Consider the following 22,060-nt stretch of genomic DNA (forward strand, 5'->3'; position numbering starts at 1 on the left):
ATGGTGCCTCCATATGAAAGGAACACTTTACAGTAGAAATTAATATATATATTGTATCAGGGTTGTGTATGAATAGAGATCCAATGTCTGCTTCCACATACAAAATCTAAACCAGCTTCCATCTGCATTTTCTTTCTGCATACAAAAAATATTTTTGCATTTATGCTTGTCTTCTGACCACTTCCAAATGTGACCCGAGTAAACCATTCACAATTGCACTTAAGGGGTTTTTAATGTGGTCAAGAGATATACAAAATCATGTGCTAATGCCATGTGTAAAGGGGACTTCAGCCAGCTCTAAGAACATGAGTTTTTGCCATGCTAGCCAGACATGAAGCCCATGTAACACAGCAGCAAGTAATATACATGTTACACTCCTGAGAAAAAACGAATGCCAATATCTGATACATTAAGATGGCAAACTGAAGATAGAAGGGCATTGGGGAACTTTAAAATTCAACATTATGTTATTTTGGAAAAATTAGGTGAATGCAATTGAAAAGCATGTTGGGTTGATTGAATAGACTATTCATGTCCATTTGGTACTCATATTCTTAAAATAACAAAATTGTAAAAATGTTATGTTTGCTGTTAGAGTTGGAATAGATCTATCCATGATCAAGGGAGTCAAAACATATTTTGATGTAAATGCACACAATATACAAGAGTGACTAATTATTACAGTATTTTGCATGTTTAAATATAGTATATCCTCATGGTCAAACATACAGTTCACTCTTAAATTCAGGTATACGATCACTGCCAAAATAGGATGTCTTGCTGTATTTCTGAGAACACAATCTGTTTTTTTTAGATTTTTCAAATTATACTCAATTAACTATTACAGTATATTACAAATGTACATTTCATTATGAAATAAAACCAAAAATTAGGGAAAACATAAAGGTACATCATTCTGAAAAGAAATAAACAGACTTACAATACTGGCCTACATTTACAAGTTCCAAATATATAGTCAAAACAGTACTAGATGCCTTAAGCAGTCATCTAAGAAACAAAAATTAATTTTAATACTACATTATCATACACAAATACATATATTCTCAAACCCAGTAATTCTAATTCCCAGTCAAGGTGGGGTGAAGCAGCATCAGGATACGCTACTTCCATTATTGCAGCATGTGATGGAAAGGCAAGTTTACATTCCCAGCATGTTTGTTTTTTTGTTTTTTTAATTCCTGAATTTCCTACCAGTCAAACGGCTACTGCAAATTCCTCTAAGCTACGATTTTCCTTGCATCCTTTTTTTAATGCTTAAAAATTTGAATTACAGCAACATCTGCTACTTATCCTCATCTATGTGGTTTGTCTTCTCTGTATCCTGCTGTAGCTCTACTCCCATCATGGAAAAGAGAGCGGAGATACTGGGAGAATTGGAATCAGAGGATGAAAAAATTCTGTCATCAGATTGGGTATCTCAGCACAGACTCTACTATACACATTTTATTTGAATACATTTGCAAAATATTTTAAAATCCTGTTTTTGCTTTGCCATTATAGGGTATGGAGAATTGCTTGAAGTGGGGGAAAAATTAAATGATTTTATTACAAATCTGCATCATGGCAAAATGTGAAAAAGTGAAAGGTTCAGAATACACTATGAATCCACTGCATATATATTTTAAACCAGCATACTGGTGTGGACTATTCTGCCTTTTGAAAAATAGGCCAGAGGGTGTCTAGGTTAGATATCACTTTTCAGTATGTAGCACAATAGTTTTGTAAACACTTTAAAGAGATTGTTCTAAAGCTGTGGGTTAGAATTCTGTGTCAGTTCCCTACTGTCTGTGCTTTCTTCTCGGAGTACTACAGTCCTCCCCCAACATTTCAAAATGTAAGGTAAACTGGTGACTCTGATTTGCTACTGTGTTAAGACCTGGATCCTGCTACCAGCAGTAAGCTTCAGTGTTTGTGACCAAAAACTGGACATATGAAATAAAATTTTGCACAACTATTCATTTTGCTTACAAAGGATTACTGTAGTTAAATGCTTACTTCTGACTGCTGTTGTCTTATTTATCAGACATGGTCATATCTTCCAAAAATTAAATTTTATATTTAAAACCATTGTCGGCCTCAAGACTGTCACATTAGAAGCATAGCCTGAAGCTGGTACACCAAAGCTCAGTAAGTTTTCTCTTTTATTTATAAAGGAAAAAAATACACACACAAAGTGGCTTTTGTTCAGCTGCAGCTAAACAGGAGATTGGATTACTTGTCAACAAAGATACTGCACAAATTTTATCTCACTATGATGCCCACTCTTAAAACATCCCCTAAAAGTCATCCCCAGACCTTTTTAATAACACTTTGTACAATGATGACCTGATGATGTCACACGATTTCACAGGTTAATTTCCTCCTTCAAACTTGCTAAACACTTATTAGCCAACAACGGAGCACCTGTTTTATTTAAATGGAAAGATAAATTACTCATGCATAAATGGAGATGTGGAATACAAAAAAAAAAAAAAAAAGCCTGGAATCCTGGTCACTCAGAACAACTTAGGGACAATTTTCATATAATGACAGTGTAATAAAACAAATGTCAAATGAATACTAGGTAGTTCCTGAAAAAAATAAGGATGACCATATTAAATAGTTTTTCCATTTAGGTATTTAAAAATTATGTTTCAATGTTAATTGAATACTTCCAAAACACTCCAGAATTAATTAATACACTTTGTCCTGTGGTTTTACTTGCTACAAGTTGGCCACTTACAGGCTGTTTCCTCAGAGGAAAGTTCTCCAGCAGGACACTGCACCACACTGAATACACTTTTCCCCATATATACAAAGCTTCAATTACAAGTGCATTAAACATAGTACAGCCAGCACTCCCACGGCAACATATTTTTCACACTGCTTAAAGTAAATTTTTGTATATCTCAGCATGCAACATAATTTATTTGTCACTTCTAACACAAGGGTTGAATTAATCTGCATCTCCAAATGTAATCCAAATAATCCAACAGCAGAAAGATGTATATAAACCACCACTATTCAACTTTTTATAATCAGCAAGCTGTGTGTCTCTAAGAAAATGGACTACAGCCTTAGTTTCCATCTCTCAGATAGAAGCAGAGCTGGCAACTCAAACTCAACTCAACGAGTGCTGGGCGGTATGACCAAAATTCTATATCACGGTATTTTTCAAAATTATACCGGTTTCACGGTATTGGACGGTATTTTTTTCCCCTTGCATGAGTGGATGTTAACCATATTTCCACTACAATTACTGGCTAAGAATAACCTATTCCACTGTCATGAGAATTGTACATTGTACAAAAAAATATTTTAATGTGCACACAAGTATTAATACAAGGTTTGCACGGCCCCATAAAGTGATACTTTTCAAGGGGGTGGCACTAATGAAGAGAAGGAATCACATTGCAGGACAGAGGCAGTCAAAATATAGAGCCTTTTTATTGAACAATATTTGCAAACAACTTAAACTAAAATTTTGACAACATATTTTCAACCATCCAAAGAGGCATTTAGACTTAGTAAAATATCCAGAGGTGCTTGTCAAAAGTTGTATTGCACTGAACAATGTCTTAGAAAAGGAATAAATAGTAAATATTTTTTGTAAACCAACTACACTTTGTTAATGTAAGCAATCTCTGTCCACTGACATGTTAAAGTGACTTTTTAAACAACTTTACCATCATTAAACTGCATAATATTTAAACTAATAAATAATAATAAAATAAATAATATTGCAACTTCCAGTAATAATACTATTACTTCCAAGACTTGAAGCCCAGGTGCATTACACAGTATTCACCAAATAAAAATAAAATAAAATAAAACAAGCGCAACTTGGTGATGACATCTTTACCAACTGAACCATCATTAAGGCAAACTGCATTAATATGGACCTTGCTTCAAGCTAAGCTATACATAAATAATAAAACTGCAACTTGCATTTATAATGCTATTTGTGGTATAGCCCTATGGAATCGTATTAGGGCCACTGTGAAGAAAAAAAAATACTGACACAGTGAAGAAAAACCACTATATGTTGAGAATAAAGTCAACATGTTGACTTTATTCTCGACATTTCCACTTTATTCTCATAGTTTATTTCGTCATTAAAGTAGAATGTTGTAAACTAAACGTCATCCTAAAATCAATGTTTAATTCACTAGATTTTCTCAAACCCCGTCATAAGTTATGTAGCACATTAAATGCTTTGTTAAGTGTTCCCCAACCCAGTTGTTAACTGCTACGCTCTTCTTAAACTGACTTCCTCCTGCATTAAGAGGCAGCAATCGCCGCACAGAATACATTCACTTCATGATATTCCTGCTCTCTGAAAATGTAGAATGCTAAGATAATTTTTCATGATGAAATGCATTAAAGCAGGTATTAAACATGCACAGCGGCGTGGTGGTAGTGCTACTTCCTCACAGTAAGAGGTCCCCAGGTGTACGTTCAGTGTAGAGAACTTTATGGCAGGTGTGACAAGGTTCCAAAAAACTGGATGTATGAATGGGTATTGCACAGGTTTAACTTAAATATTGTGTAAATGTTGGGTTTGTGAACTGGTGGTCAAAGACACGAACACAGAATTCAATGGATGTTCTTCTGAGTGGGCTTTCTTTATTGCATGCGTGCTGTCTCTTTCTGATGTATTAAACCCCCAGTTCCTATCCTTCCTCCACATAACCAATCGCCACACGATAAACGTCCTTGTGAAATTAAAACTAGTTATAAACTTAGACCACGGAGTGTTCAGAACTTAAAAAAAAAAAATCTTCGTTATACATGTTTAATTATGCCGTCCATTCAGGGTTGTGCCCATCCCAGCAAGCATTGTATGCAAGGCGGGAGGAAATCCTGAACGTGGTGCCAGCACATCACAGTGTGAATACGAGCAATACATACACTAGCAGGGTTAATATATCATAACAAAACCCGCCATGACTCTGAAAGGAAACTGAAGCACGGCAAGTAAACCCACAAGAAAAACTGCAAATTTAAAGCAGGGAACGCCCGGGTCCCCATTGCTGCGAGGCAGCAGTGCAACCTCCACGCCACCATATGATTAATACATGCTTTAATGCACTTCATCATGAAAATTATATCAAGTACAGTGGAACCTCGGTTCACGACCATAATTCATTCCAAAACTCTGGTCGTAAACCGATTTGGTCGTGAACCGAAGCAATTTCCCCCATAGGATTGTATGTAAATACAATTAATCCGTTCCAGACCGTACGAACTGTATGTATATATTTTTTTTTATTTTTAAGCACAAATATAGTTAAACCAACCATAGAATGTACAGCGTAATAGTAAACTAAATGTAAAAACATGGAATAACACTGAGAAAACCTTGAACAACAGAGAAAACTAACACTGTAATAGTTCACGCTATAGTGCTAGGAACCGCTCGTTAAAAACACTTTTTTTTTAATGAGTTTTAAGCACAGGGGAAAAAATGAACATTTGAAAAATCCATAATTTAATAAACCACCAAGAAAAGTAACATTGCAACAATGCAGGCTACGAACCGATCGCTGTAAACAGAACTGAAAAGAAAAACAAGCCTTCTCTACCTTATGTGTCCAATCCTCCCTCTCTCGTTCGCCCGCCCTCTCTCTCTCTTTTGTGAGCCTGTGTGTGTGCGTGCCTCTCTAGCGCTCCTTTGTGTGTGCGGGTCTGTCTCTCTCTCTCTCTGCCTGTGTGTGTGCGCAGCTCTCTCTCCCTGCTTGTGTGTGTGCGTGGCTCTCTCTCTGTGCTGCCTGTGTGTGTGCGGCTCTCTCTCGCTGCCTGCGTGTGTGCTGCCTCTGTGTGTGTGTCTCGCGCTCTCGCTCTCTCTCTTACTCGCTGCACAGGAAATGCACAGGGAGAGACTGAACATGTACAAACCGAAAGGGAACCTGGCTTGTTCGTATACCATGTGTGTGGTCGTGAACCGAGGCAAAAGTTTGGCAAACTTTTTGGTCGTAAACCGAGTTGTACGTGTACCGAGACGTTCGTGAACCGAGGTTCCACTTATCTTAGCATTCTAAATGTTCTGGGAGCAGGAATATCATGAAATTAATGTATTCTGTGTGCTGTCTGTGCCTCCTCTTAGTGCAAGAGGAAGTCAGTTTAAGAAGCATGTAGCGATTAACATGGCTCCGGGAACACAACACAAAGCATTTAATGTGCTACATAACTTATGATGGGGTTTGAGAAAATCTAATAAATTAAATATTCATTTTAACATGAACTTTAGTTTACGATGTTCTACTTTAATAACAAATTACAAGAAAAAAAGTCAACATGCCGACTTTAATCTCGACAAACGGAGAGAATAAAGTGGAAATGTCGACTTTTTTCTCGTCATAAGCGTCGAGATTAAAGTGGAAATGTCGAGAATAAAGACAACATGTCACACTTTACACAGTACCCAGGTACATTACACAGTATTCAAAAAAATACAACTTGGCTTGCAGTATTATCCAGTAGTATAGAAACAGTATTCACACATTTGAACATAATGGTCCACATCCGACCTTTTAAATCCAAAGTATCTCCAGACAACCTACGTGACTCCTTTTTCCAATAAAAGTTCTTCTGTGTCATCATGTTCAACTTCATCATCTGCTACAGCTTCAGTTTCGGAATGTTCTCTGTCCATTTTCACCACGCAATACCTCCACTACCGCATATACTCTGTTGTATGCTTGTTTAGCGGTGTAGCAGTGAAAAAGGTCCCCCTTAAAAAGTTTCCCACTGCACCATGTTCCGAACGTTGTTTAGGCAATTTAAACCAGTGTTGCAGTATAAGAAAAATCCATATCATAACAAAAATAAAAAACGGTTTTCGGTATGAACCGGTATACCGCCCAGCACTACAATGAACTACAGAACCAGGTTGGTCACCCTGGTCCAGATGGGGCATGTTGGTCAAGCATCAAATAAAGAATTTCACTGTACTCTGTGCACTTGACAATAATCTGTACTGGATACACTGTATTAAACTTTTTGCCAAATCAGTATCTTATATTTTTTAAAGCACCAATGCCATTGACCTCCTGCATGTGGTCATGTTTGCAATACCAATCAACACTTGGTTGTAGTCATTGTACGGTGGCATGGCGCATGCAAGCATGATCCAAAAAAACACTGAGGAAACGGGAATAAAAAAAAATTAGGTTAAATTGCGTAATCTGTATTGTGGTGGCTCTGAGGCTAAGGATCTGCGCTGGTATCCCGAAGGTTGCCGGTTCGAATCCCCGTCACTGCCAAAAGAGATCCTACTCTGTTGGGCCCTTGAGCAAGACCCTTAACCTGTAATTGCTCCAGGGGCGCTGTACAATGGCTGACCCTGCGCTCTGACCCCAAGGGGTATGCGAAAACTAACAAATTCCTAATACGTGAAATTGTATAAGGCGAAATAAAGAACAAAAAAAAAAAAAAAAAACACCACAAACCAATTACAATTTTTTTTTGTTATAGTGTATGCCTAATCACTCTTGTTGATATTTGATTTTAAGAGACAGAAATCTGTATGTTCACCGCAGGGCTCGCAAAATTTCAAAATCCCTGGTAGCCCTTCGGGCAGGCACTCTTCAGTTTTTGGTAGCCCAAAATAAATTTAAGTAGCTCGAATAAAAAAGAGATTATTTTTTAATGTATAATATTGTAAAGGAAACAAAATATCAATCAAAAAATTGTTAAAACACACATTACAACAACTGTATAAAAATTACAATCATCAACTCAAATATTTGGTTCTAATTGAACAGAAATTTCTATGAACTTGTAAGAACTGTGTAGAACATGAATCAGTCTGTGTCAGATTCTGAATCTGAAATTTCCACTGAAGTCACGGATGAGAAAATGCCACTCGATGTTGAGGGCATAGCATCTCCTTCATCAGCTTTCTCTTCCTGTGCATCAGCCTCCATTTCACTGCTCTTTGTTCTTGTCGGGGTTTTATGATCCAGGTGCCTTAAACCTTTTCCAGAAAACATCCAGAAACGAATTGACTTGTCAGGGCAAAAAGATTCAACTGTTTCCCCATTAATGGAGAGTTGCATGCAGTCATTCAGTGTTTCAGGGTGTAGAGAGGTACAATGTGTTGTCTTCACTCGGTTCATGCAAGAAAATCCTCTCTCACAGATGGCTGTTGATGGACTAAGTGTCAGCATTAATTTCACCAGCAACAAGATATGAGAGAGGTGTTCTGGATTCCCAGAGAGGAGATCGCTGTACAAGCAATCATCTACCTTGCTACCCCGGTGTTCTGCAAGCCACATTTTTAGATCCATCCATTCTTGTGGAATTTTCTCTTTCTCTTCCTCATCTAGCAAACTGGCAAAATATGTGACAAGATAATCTACCTCTTCATCCCCATAATTTGCCAGCTCTTCTCTGGGGTAGGGAAGAGTAGAAGGGTCAAAAACCTTGAAACAAGAGAGAGGCTTTTCACGCAGATTTTTAAATCTGTTGTCCATGTACTTGACTGTGTTCTCAATAATCTTCTGAATCTCTGCACCAAAGGTGTCTTTGTCTGTGCCCTCACCTCTTCTAGCAGGTTGCTGACTTTTTGTGAGCCGAGTTCCACAGTAGCAAATGCTACCATCCTCGTTCGCTGTGAACTTTGTGTCCAAGGTTTTCTGGTATTCTCCTGGTTTTGTTTTTTGGCTGAGTAAGCGTGATGTGGTGCTCTCAACTAACTGATTTGTTTGTGTGATGTTTAGGTTATCATGCTGAAAATCAGTACAGCACTTGGATAAGATGGTACTGTAGTCCAACATGAAATGCAGGAAGCGAACAAATTTCTCAGTCTTCATCTCCTGCACCACCCCCTTAGCCTTGGCTGCATCCTCGGACTTGACATCACTTCCTCCTGCCATGTTCTCCATATGAACAACAGTGGGAGTGTAATTTTTTTCCACAGAACTTCAGACATCTCAGCCAGCTTGGAAGCCACCGTGTGCTCTTCAGGCCACTGAAATGTGCCAGTTTCTCATTTAGCAGTTCACTTATTTGTCAGTTCTCTTTGCTTCTTTGGGGAATAGTAGTACATCTTAAAGATGGTTTTCAGTGTATCTTCAAATTTCACCAGGTACTCACAGCCTTTCACGCTATCCAGCACGGCTAGCTCTAATTTGTGTGCCACACAGTGGATTGTTATGATGTGGGGTATCCTCTGTTTCAGACTCCCAGCTACTCCTGTTTTCTCATCCATCATCACTGCAGCACCATCAAAATTTTCACACACTACTTTCTTTTTCCATGTGTATTCTCTGATACCCATGGTGTTCACTGCTTCATCAATAGCCTCTAAAATACAGGCAGCACTTGCACTCTTGACTGGCTGACATTTGATCATGTATGTGGATATGTCACCATTATCTCTCACACACCTGACATGAACCAACTCCTGTTCTATTATACCAGTGTCTGTACTGCCATCTGCAAGAATGGATAAGAACCTGCTTTCTTGAATTTCCTTTTCGATCTGTGCTATTGCTCCAATAAACTCTCTGCAAGCATGGTCATTGAGGTAAGTGAAACCAAGATCTCTAGGCCATTTGCTTTTTGAAGTTTGCAAAGACTGCTAAATTTTGCCAATGGTAGTTCACTCTTTGCAACATGGTACGCTGTTCTAAACAGCTTTTTCAGGACTTCTTGTTGTGCTTGGTTTATTTTTAGTATGTTTTTTGCAATTGGTGTTTGTTCTGGGAAAGATGCTGCAGACTGAGCACCAATGCAATTCTTGTGATGCAGAGATTTCTCATAGGTTCTGATGGGGTCTTTCCTAAAATTACTGGTCCCAGTAACAAAGGCGCTTGTCGAGTCAGAAATCGAGGGAAACTCACGACACACCCGGCAGAACATTATATTATTTAGCTTGTCATATTCCAGCCACAGAAATTCTTTTGTCCATGAAACCAAAAAGCTGCGCTTTCTTTTTGCCTCATAGTCTGATTTGTCATAACTTTTCTGCTTTGTGGTAGGCTTTTCTTTGGCTGTCCCTTTTTCACCCTGACCTGTCTTATTTGGCTCAGCAGAACTAAAACACCTGCGTAAATCCATCTATTTTTACACATGCACACATATAACGGTCAGAGATTTTTTAAATTCTCTGCGCAATCAACCTCTATCACATGTTTAAGCTTGCTGCGGGAGATTTCACTTGTCATGTTTGAATAGTAATAAGACGATGTCAGAGGAATTGGTGCGCAATTAATCCGTCACTGACCAATCAGTACTGCCGCTCTCTATACACAGTTCGCGCGATCGCAAAGTGAAAGTAAAAAAACAAGCGCGAATTCAAACATGATTTCAATATTTCACATATTGACAGTGGCTCATCGATGCCCGAAAATGACATAATTACCCAGCTACATTTGCGAAAGAATGCAAAAGCATTGACATATATTTTTCCTTCCTATGATAGCCCGACGGGCAGGGCTGAGATAGATTTTGGTAGCCCGATTGGAAGACACAATAGCCCCCTCGGGCTAGCGATTTTGCGAGCCCTGCACCCATTGTAGTTCTGTGAGAGGAGGTAGAAATAGTGACTGACTATAAATATTTAGGAACTAACCTAGATAAAAATCTTAACTGGAATAGAAATACAAAAAAATTATTCTCTAAATGCAACCAGCGCTTACTTCTCGTCCATAAACTCAAACTATTTAAAGTAGACAAGGACCTCATGTTGTTCTTCTATCACAGTATGATCCAGTCTGTCATCACTTTCAGTTTCATTGCCTGGTTTAATAGTCTGACAAACCAAAACCCAAAAAAGCGCCAGCAGATTACGAAGTTTGCAGCTAAAGTTATTGGGGCTGATGTAGATGATTTGACTAGTGTGTGTCAGAGGGCAATGTTAAAGAAACTGGAAAACATCTCAACTGATGACAGACATCCATTACATGTAGAACTAAACTTCAGTAAATCAGGAAAAATAGTCGCTTTGAAAACCCACACAAATTGCTCCAGAAACTCCTTTCTTCCTAGTGCCATACGACTTTTCAATAAGAAATATCGGCGATAATGATTAAGGTTTTTATATATATCCTGTAACCTTTTTTTTTTTTTTTAGTGTAAATACAGTATGTATTATCTAACTGCCTTACCTTAACCTTTCTTGTTTCTATTTGTCTGTTTTATTTCATTCTGTCTGTTATTAGATGCAACTGAGAAGGCAAATTTCATGTTTTCTTGTGTAAACATGACTAAATAAAGAAACCTTAAACCTTAATAATATGGTTATGTTAGGTAGTCCTGATTATCCCACAGGAAAACTTGTTTGTTTTGGTAGAGAAAGAGTACAATTTTGAATAATGTGTTTGAAAAGGAAATATTAACTAGTAACTTTTATTGTTTCTTGTTGGTGAACACTTACTGAATTCCATAAGATATTGAAGCAATTCTGCATTTAGCAATTTTAAATCATATTTGTAATTATTTATATAATTTTACTAAATGACACTTCCAGTGTTCTCTCACAGTGTATCTCTCTAAAGTCCAACCAACTTTGCTGCTGATACTTTGAACAGCTTGTACAATAGAACTTGACCGACATATTCAACATCCTTTAGAGTAGGTGTCTCCCTCAGACCTACCCTTTGCACAAAATGCTCAGACACTTTAAGATGTGCACTCCCTCCTTCACTCCTGGACTTTCATTCAAGTACCCATTCATCCACATCATGCATGTTAAATATGCAATGATAATGTATGCAAGATAAGGATCCATCAAGAATATATTGCACTTAATTCAGTTTTATTATCATTCCAGATGAGCAAGCCGAGTCATTTAAATTCACAGTTTTTCGCATGAAAAATCCACAAGGGTTATGCCCATTCGCATAACTTTTACTCATTAGCCAAGAAGTAGCATTCAAAACTCTGTAATATTTCAGTCGAAACTGGGCTATTCAAATCACCCAAGTGAAACTTTAATTTCACTTTCAGACCCAAAAAGCTGTGCAGTTACAACTAATATCGTGTGCTAAAAATTGGTATTATAAATTCAGTCAGATTCTTTAATGAAATTATATTTTATTATGCCATCAATAACCACTTTAACAGGTTCAAAATAATGGTACAACACTGAAGCATGATTAAAGAAGTACGGACATACACACAAGCAGCAGTTAATGACCCATGGAAGGATCATGTATTAGATGTTTTCTCTGGGGACACAGACTAACTCCCACTATCGGCTCCAGGAAACCCCTGGTGAAAAACTTTAACCTCCTCAGGGGAATTCCTACCTTTGCAAGCTTTTATCAGTGTGCTGTCAATTTTCTCCTTCTTTTCCATTTCAACCTACCTCTCCAGCAAACAAAGCTACATCCCCCTGCATATTCTCACCTGTATGTATCCTCACAGTTAGTAGTCAATATAGCATTTACAAATATGCAAAATAAACACGCTACACATGAAATATATTCAACTCTCATATAACTAAATTGAATTTGGATAACAAACAATATACTCAAAACAAAAATATTTAGCAAGCACTAATACATAAACACTGAGAAACTACTGCAAAAGAGTGCCCCAAAACTTTGAAAGCTGTGGCTTTTATTCCTTCCAGTCACAATGAAATACAGAGATTAGCTGGAGTATATTTGACAGATGAATGCATATGTTGCTCTGAATTCATATGGCTCCAGTTAAACAGGGGAAAGTGTTCAAAAATCCTTTCATCCCATACACTGGGAGCAGACTCAGTTCAGTTCAATTGAGACGTCTCCTTTGTCTGCAGACTGCCAACTGATGACCCAAACTTTAGAATCAAGCTTCTCAGCAGTAAAATTCAAATCAAATGCTGTCCAAAGACAACTTTTTAAAATTTCACTTCGGTGTTTATAATGAATGGGCAGTAACATGGTTCAGTAGTTGTACTATTGCCTTACAGTTCCAGAGTCCTAGATAGATAAGCAGAGTTTGCACGCCCTCTTCATGTCTACAGGTGTTTTCCCACAGCCTCCCAAATATGTGCACATTATGTTAAACGGTGACACTAAATCAGCTCTGTATGTCTGAATATGGGTGTATTAATATGGTGTTTTCACTTCTAGTTTGTTTGGAACAGTTTTTTCCAAACTCAGGAGAGATTTCCCCTGTAGTCAGGTCCACTTAGGTAAATGTGAACAACACAACTGGACTGGGTACCTTTGAAAAGTGTGGTTTTGGTGCAGTAGCAAGTGAACCCTGGAGCAGTTTACATGAGGTATGAATGTGTTCTGACATGGGACCAATTTAAAGACAGGAAAGACGTAAGAAAAATTTGTGTGAGCTGTAGTTGCCATGTTACTCTATTCCCAGTAATGAGAAAAATAAAGGTACCTGTGGACTAAACGGATGGCAGTTCCTACCCATTCTAGTATTGGGCTCCATGGGGGAGGTGCCCCGGTTGCTTAATTTTTGGAGTTTAAATTATTAGACTGACCTACCCCAACCACAAATGCAAACTTTAATGTTAGTGGGGGTGGAGCATAGTTGCCTATAGGTCCCTAATGTTAATGCCCCCTTTGGGTGCCTAATGTTAAAAATGAAAATCCGATTTGCGTCACGATAATAGAAAAGGGTACTAGCCGTCCGTTTAGTACACAAGTGCCAAAATAAATCCACACATGCATGCAAAATCAAATAAAACAGCACACCCAAGAACCACTCAATCAGTTGAATTCTAACACCTGATTCTAAGTAAAGGCCTCTTTCTCTCATGATCGGATAGAAGTTGACCAAAAAAAAAAAAAAATATTGCAAATTCACTTGTGATCATGTTGATCAAACCACATACTGAGGTGGTGAGAAACAAAAGCCCTATGCAACTAACAGAATTGTACACCACAAAAGTGATGCACACAGGTGGGGAGTTCTCTGTGCGATCTTTCTTCTGGAGACAATGGTGCCATTAAACTGGGATATTATGTAATAAACATGAATAAAACTTTCCAAAGTGAACATTATTAACAATAAAGAGTCAAGAAAGAAAACATGTGATTTGACATAAGCTAAATAGAGGTCACGCTCATATAGTGGGCTGCCCGAGAATAAATATGCAACAACATACAGCAGAATTAAATTTATCTGATACGTCTACTATCTACCTGTAAAGGACACTGAAGTAATCTGAAGAGCCACCTAGATGAAATGTATCCTATCTATAGCATGTAAAACTGCACATCATTTTCAAGTGGTCTTGTAGTTATCAGATTCTGGTCACAGACCTGTGTTCAGTAAACAAACCACATAATTCTTGTGAATGCTATGGTGTACAAATGCAGCTCTCGACAACCCTCCATGATAATTTTTCCCAGGTAACAACTGTGTCCAATGAAAGAAGACCATGGCATGCTCCGTAGGTGTGTATTGTTATTGCCTGAAAGTTCTCTGTGTGAAACACAACCAAACTAACTGGACATTGAAACAAACTAACTAATCATCATCTGTTCTGGCACAAAGCAAATGCACCACGAGTGTAAAAATGCTTTTAGCCACTTCTATGATAGGAACTAACCCAGGATGGGGTGCCACTCTGTCTTGCATCCAATGTCACCAGAATTAACCCTGGTCTCAAATATCCTGAACTAAGAGGATCTGAAAATTGATGGATGAATAATAATGAACCAATTAATTTTCAAGCCACAGCTCATTTTCTCTTGCCTTTTCACATTTTCCTGCTAAGGTTTACCACTGATCTATCTGTATTCCACTGGTCAGTCAATATGCTCTTTGAATCCTACTGGTGTTACACCACTTGAGAGCTACTATAGGGAAAGCTTCTTAGTCTAAGAGACTGATATTGTATTTATTTTCCACAAGTTCCCATAAGGGACTACATATTATGTTAACCATATGGGAAAAGGTGTACTTCCACATTATGTAGATTAAGCATAATTGTCATACAATGCCTGCAACACTATACATACAATTACACACTACAAGCTTTTCGTTGCTTATCTTGATGATAGCGAGAACCTTACACTGATTCTGGTATTTTCCTGTCCTCAGGCCTTACTGCAATATTCAATGTGTATTTACTTCTATGTACTCTACATCCTAACACTCTTTCTGATGCTCTATGTGTTATGTTGCTCCACCAGCTGTAACTCACTGAAATGGCATCAACTGTACATGTGAATTGCTTGTTTTAACAGATTTTTCTTCTTTAACCATACATTACTCCTTATTGATATTAGGTCTTTTCCAAACTATTTGTGTGTCTATCAATACTTCATTCTTGCTTCTACATGTACTGCAGCTCTGATTTTAATCTGCCAATCCATTTGTCAATTTGAACCTATTGTTACCAGGTCTGCTCTGTAAAGTGCCTTATGGTCATGCTTGCAGTCAACAGTGCTTAAGAAAATAAGACTGAACACTCAATTTGCACTCCACAAAATAACGAAGACCAAAAGTGATATACAGTAATCCCTCGCTATATCGCGCTTCGCCTTTCGCGGCTTCACTCCATCGCGGATTTTATATGTAAGCATATTTAAATATATATCGTGGATTTTTCGCTGCTTCGCGGGTTTCTGCGGACAATGGGTCTTTTAATTTCTGGTACATGCTTCCTCAGTTGGTTTGCCCAGTTGATTTCATACAAGGGGCGCTATTGGCAGATGGCTGAGAAGCTACCCAGCTTACTTTTCTCTCTCTCTCTCTTGCGCTGACTATCTGTGATCCTGACGTAGGGGGTGTGAGCAGGGGGGCTGTTCGCACACCTAGACGATACGGACGCTCGTCTAAAAATGCTGACAGATTATCTTCACGTTGCTACCTTCTGTGTGCAGCTTTTAAGTATGCTGCACGTTGCTTCGCATACTTAAAAGCTCAAAGGGCACGTATTGATTTTTTTATCTGTCTCTCTCTGCTCCTGACGGAGGGGGTGTGAGCTGCCGCCTTCAACAGCTTTGTGCCGCGGTGCTTCGCATACTTACAAGCCAAACAGCCCTATTGAATTGTTTGCTCCTTTGAAGAGGAAGATATGTTTGCATTCTTTTAATTGTGAGACTGAACTGTCATCTCTGTCTTGTCATGGAGCACAGTTTAAACTTTTGAAAAAGAGACAAATGTTTGTTTGCAGTGTTTGAATAACGTTCCTGTCTCTCTACAACCTCCTGTGTTTCTGCGCAAATCTGTGACCCAAGCATGACAATATAAAAATAACCATATAAACATATGGTTTCTACTTTGCGGATTTTCTTATTTCGCGGGTGGCTCTGGAACGCAACCCCCGCGATGGAGGAGGGATTACTGTATGATCAAAACTCTAAAATGATTCAAGCAGTGTGATTTAAAAACAAAACACAGTGAGAATCTCCGGCTGCCCACGTTTCTTCTTAACATTCTGGGAGGCTGAAGCAGTTTTCAAGACATTCTTATTGGATATGTTCATATGGGGTCCATCAACTGAGAACAGAGCTGGACTGACGTTTAACAATCAGAGGGAGCTTACCTGGTGACCTGCTGCCTGACCTGGCATTCAGAACAACCAGTGAAATAAACTAATTGTGAAATTATATAATGTTATTATACTGGAAAACGAGCAGGCATTATTGCTCTATACTGGGCATAAATCATTTTAGTTTAACGTTGGAGGGTTTCTTTTCTGGTCTCTGGTTGGATGGTTGCTTGTTTTTCTTCAAGTCAAGTTTTGATTTTGCGTGCATCAAGCGCTCTGACAGTTAAACAGGACCGCAATGATGAGAGGTGTGCATGTCTGGTGCTTTTGTGATTAAAGTTATATATGAAGATTGTTTAAAAGTTTATAATATACACGAGGGGGTTTGCCCCCTGCTCGCTTCGCTCGCCAACCACCCCGGCCTGTGCTACGCGCCAGCCACTTCGCGTCTCTGCCGCTCGTGTTGTGAAGAGGGGGGCTGAGCGCACCCCAAGGAGACGCGGTCGCTCCTCTGAAACCCCCTCTTAAACGGTGATACAATGGGAGACAAATACAGGTTTTTTTTTTTTTTTTTTACCTCCTCTTTGCTCGATCAGCTGCTAGCATCTCGCATGGCACTTTGAATATTTGAAAGCCTATACAGCAACTGTCCTACTCTTTGTCTTTTATGTCTGGCCCCGGGTGTGGTTAAATCTCTTGGTACTAAATCTCAACTTGCGGGACATGAGTTTTTGATATTTTTTAGTTTATAAATTAAAAACTTAATAAGGATCTGAAAATCTAACAACATCACATTAAAGTTCGATAAATTCTGAAAAGAATGATACCAAACATATACGAGGGGGACCCAAAAATAACCGGAAATATTTTTAAAACGTGTTTAATTTAATTTTCTGTACAAACTACAATTAGTCTCCTTCAAAGTACTCTCCATTGGTGGAAATACACTTATCTAACCATTTGTTCCATTGTTCAAAACATTTTTTAAATTCGTCTGAAGTAATGCCCATTAATGCTCTGGTTGTTTCTTGTTTTACCTCTTCGACATCAGCAAAACGCCTTCCTTTCAAGTCTTTTTTCATCCGTGGGAACAAAAAGAAATCACATGGAGCTAAATCCGATGAGTAGGGTGGGTGGTTCAGGGTTGTCATACCGTTTCTTGCCAAAAATTGGCGAATGCTGAGAGCAGTGTGAGATGGAGCGTTGTCATGATGAAAGAACCAATCGCCCGACTCCCACAAATCAGGGCGTTTCCTTCTCACACTGTTGCGCAACCTACTTTTACAAAAAAATTCACTGAACACAAGCACAACCTTCCAGACTGATGGCACTTGGCAGACTGACTTGTGAGGAGTGTAACTAGCGGCCCAACCACGTACTACAAGTACCAACCTAACAACAACAAAATTCCGGTTATTTTTGGGTCCCCCCTCGTATATGTAGGTTTTAAAATAAGCCCAATTTAAAGCATGACAAAAAATGTGACATGAAAATGTCACATAAAATTGTTGCACTTTTAGACTTAGGATTTTATATATCCTCTTTAATAAAATCCCAGTGTGCGTCCAGGTGTCCGTGTGTGTGTGTCTTCTGGTGAAGTGCGCATGCGCGGGGCACGGTGCAATGCGCGATATTACTGTTAGAGGAAGTTACAGGCGTTTTACGGAAATACAAACCAGTATTACTGCGAGAGGAAATGAAAGGTACACAATACAGTGACACATATTACAGCCACATACAAGCCAGTATTACTGACAAAGAAAATTAAAGGCATATTACCGACGCGCACGCCTGTATTACCGCCAGAGAAAATTAAAGGTATATTACGGACGTACATGCCAGCGGACGCACAAGACAGTATTACTGTCAAAGAAAATTAAAGACACACAATACACGGCGGCAGCCCACGAAGAACGGTCAGCTCAGCAAGTAAACATCAACAAAAGAAAGGCTGAAAGACAAAGAAAAATACGACCAACAAACAGAATGAGGTCAAAGTCCTTTGCCATTTAATATAGACTGTTCCTACTAATGTTTATGCACTACTGTTCTAGCGCCCGTTATTGTAACGGGCTTAATGACTAGTATATATATATATGAGTAAACTGAATTATATTTGGATGTTGTATGGGTTTTGGTATTTGTTACTGTGTATTTATTTTGTTTTATTTTTGTTTCAAATATTTAATGAAGTGTAGCATATGGTCTCATTTTTAACATTTTTTTTCCTTTTTCCCTTTACAGTGACTGAATTGGCTACACAAAATGTTTTATTTTTTTTATTAATGAAACACATATGCGAGATGATTTGTGTTTTTAAATGTACCTGCTGTTCTTTATTTCATGATAAGTTTGTTAATGGACGTGTCTTGTTTTTACTTTACTTTAATATTTTAAAGAAAGTCTCTCGCACTCTGGCAGTTAAACCTTAGCGGTATGATGAGAGAGTGACTGAATAGGCTACATGAAATGTTTAATAGTTTTTTTGTTTACTAAGTGCATTCTTAAAAAAATGCTTGACAGAATTCTGTGGCACCGAGAGATTTTTTGAGTCTTTTGCCTATTGAAGAAATTCAAAGTGGTCTTTATTACACAACACTTCAAACTTTGTGGAAGAGTATTTAGCATTACCATCCAGACACTGACAGTGGCGGTGTAGATTCCAGACTCACAGTTGAAATTGCAAACATAATCTATGCACTGTGGATTCCACTGACAACTACTTTTTGTGGTTCAATGCTTTTTGCACATTTGTTTTGATATGATTGAACTACATGGTTTATTTATTTATGAAGTGTTTACATTTATGAAGTCTTGTTCCACACTTCATCAAAGGTTGTCTTGAGAATAATATTTAAGAGTGAAATGCATGTGTAAAAGCTGAATCTGCCGTCTCCTCATTCATAAAAAATTCCAAGACAAAATAGTGTTTGTTGGTTTTTTGAGTCTGTGACTGTACAAGAAAACTGATGTATACTGTGTGGCCTGGGTTACACTTGGGATTCCCGGCCTGAATAAGCTTCCCAGTCCAGCCCTGACTAAGAGTAACATACTGCTATCAGTACATTCAGTATAAGTTTGAAAGGAAAGTAGAACAGAAAATGCCTTAATCTTGAAAACATTAATTATTGGGCCTGGAATGGAGATATCCCAGGTACAGAAAAGTGATATTTACATTAAAAAAAAAGCTAATGAGGTCAGACAGGCTCTGCATTTGGGTGCATTCCCTGCTAAATCTCTTAATGCTAAGCTGCTTTTCTAATAGCTACTGGCGAAAATGTTAATTAAAACCTAATTATATAACTCACTACAAATCCTTTCAACAGAGTCACCTTTCACATCAAGGCACTGTGTAGCGGGAACAATGAAGTCAGTTTATAAATTTAGTCTTTGGGTCAACTTTTGGTAACCACAAGGCGCAGAGTCCTCTCTTGGACCGACTGGCAGTTTTACTCAACCCTGCTCACTTGCATTTCTGTCTTCACCGCGGGAGAGGATCCTGATCGATTGTGTCTGAAAATAGAAGCAAGAGTGCTGAAAACTGGGTCGATCAGTGAGTGAGTGGTACATCCGACCTACGGGCCGGAACAGTACTGAAGGGTGATCACTATTTTTACGTTACTATATGGAGTCTACCCAACCCCCGACCCAAAAAAAAATATCATCTCCGCACGTTGTTGGATCTAATTTACAACAACCCCTCTTCCCTTCACGAGAGAGAGACAAGCCACACTCATGATCAGCATTTTGTTCAGTTATTTGCCAGATCAATTTTCTGCAGCGTTGTTCATAGATAAGATTCAAATTTCAATTTGAAAGCAACTCTCAATGCAAAACGTGCAGTTTTTACTTTGATAGACTGCACGAAAACTTAATGAGGGTCGGAAAAACTGCCGATCGCCACTTGGTGGCCAGGTCTGTGCTGCTGCTCATGTTACTATTGTAAAGAGGGAAGCCTTAAAACAATAATCCGTTTGATCCCACCGACTCAATTCCCCAATAGCGAATAAGCTTGTGCAAATTAGTCCGCCAGACAAAGCGTTTTTTTTTTTGGAATTGCTCCAAATTCGTGTCAGGACTTTCAGGCTCGTTTTTTTTTTCCGCTTCAACAGACGCACCGTTTTTCCTAATTTTTTAACGATCCCATATCAAAAACGGTTCTTAGCATAATTGGTAATAAGTTTACATGCCCACTTTTCCAATTTTGGGTTCCTGACACGGCTTATCTTTGGAAGCGTCAAAGACAGACACATGACTCGAGGATGTAAACGACAGGTTCGCAAGTAAGCATCCACAACAAAACCCAAGCTATCGCGATTGCCACCCCGCACAAGCGGCGAGGATTCAAAACAGGATTGTGATGCCCGCATCTCCTTACAGGCAAACAAAATAGTCAGTGGCATCCAAAGAAGCCGATCAATGAGATCCTGCTGGCACATTTTGAAGAAATTATTAAAACGAACCATAACGGCGTAAATAAGAAAAGCCACGTTACCAGGTTTGCTCGTCCTCCTCGCCGTCACTTAGGTCTAATATTTCCACTTCGTCCAGAAGAGTGGGCTCGCTGGAGCCGCTGCATTCAGGTGCAAGATGCGGACTGAAGAAGAGAAACTGCTCCTCGGAAGGGCAATAGGATGCAATAGCCGTCGGGCAAAGCAGAGCCGGTACGGGGCTGGGAATGCAGTAACTCGCCGTGAAAACGGGGCTCACGACTCCCCCGCCACCCGGGCTGCCGAGCAAGCAGGCCGGCGAAGGCTGCAGCATATGCGGGCTCACCGTGCAGCTGCTGACGGCGTTGGCCCGGTGTCTCAGTTGCTCATTCTGCTTCTCCAGTTTCCTGACCAACTCCTGCAGCTTTTTCACCTCCAGCTCCGCATTCACTGCACCATTGTTGCAACTGACGTCCCCCATCATTTGCGGCTTTAGCAACGTAGCTTCCATTTCGGAATCATACGAAAAAAATAAGTTTACTAATATGACAAAATATGGTGGCCGAAACGATGATTCCAGTGTCTCCCAATTCTTGGCCGAGATTCACGCATTGCGCTCTGTCTCTCTTCTACACAGGCTCCGGCTGGCACTGTTGCGCCGAGATGCTGCGCCAGCCCCCTTCTCCACCCACAATGCAAATGACAGGAGAAAGCCGAGTGTCGAGCCAAGAGGAATGAGGCTCAGGTGCACATGGGAGTGTTAAAAACTTGCGGGGTGCGGCCGCACATCAAGGCGCGATCCTTCACTCAACTCGTAGGCCGTCTGAGTCGGTTGCTCTTGAAACTAATGCGGTACACAATTTCAGTCATTTGCTCGTATTTTGTTCTGACCTACATCGGTGAGCCACATCTTGCTGCATTACTATTTAAAGCGCCAAGACGGTTACGCAGCTGGCAGGATTCCTTGAATTTACTGCATCAGTTACACCATAACAGCAACATCACCAATGTCCAATACATTTCTGGAAAAGTTCACTTAATATTCAAAAGAAAGGGTTCGTCTATCGATTCATTTTTCAAATGTGCTTAATCCAATTAATTGAGAGAGTGGACTTTATCCTGACATTGCCCCATGCGCATGGATTGGGAGCCAGTCCATGGCAGGGCACAAAGTTTTTATTCAGGGCATAGTTTACTGGGAAGTATTTAGATAATCCCAAAATTA

General features: G+C 39.2%; 1 protein-coding gene across 4 annotated transcripts in view; it reads right to left on the minus strand.

Moving 5' to 3' along the window:
* Window positions 1-21,575, minus strand: part of slain1a (SLAIN motif family, member 1a) — a 112,896-nt gene extending 91,321 nt beyond the window's left edge. For all 4 annotated transcript variants that reach the window (XM_028799585.2, XM_028799584.2, XM_028799583.2 and 1 more), the window contains exon 1: window positions 20,901-21,575. In XM_028799585.2, the coding sequence (XP_028655418.1) occupies window positions 20,901-21,346 (446 nt within the window). In that variant the 5' untranslated portion in view covers window positions 21,347-21,575. The remainder of the gene's footprint in view (window positions 1-20,900) is intronic.
* Window positions 21,576-22,060: the final 485 nt, after the last annotated feature.

This window comes from Erpetoichthys calabaricus, chromosome 4, assembly GCF_900747795.2.
Source record: "Erpetoichthys calabaricus chromosome 4, fErpCal1.3, whole genome shotgun sequence".
NCBI lineage: Eukaryota > Metazoa > Chordata > Cladistia > Polypteriformes > Polypteridae > Erpetoichthys > Erpetoichthys calabaricus.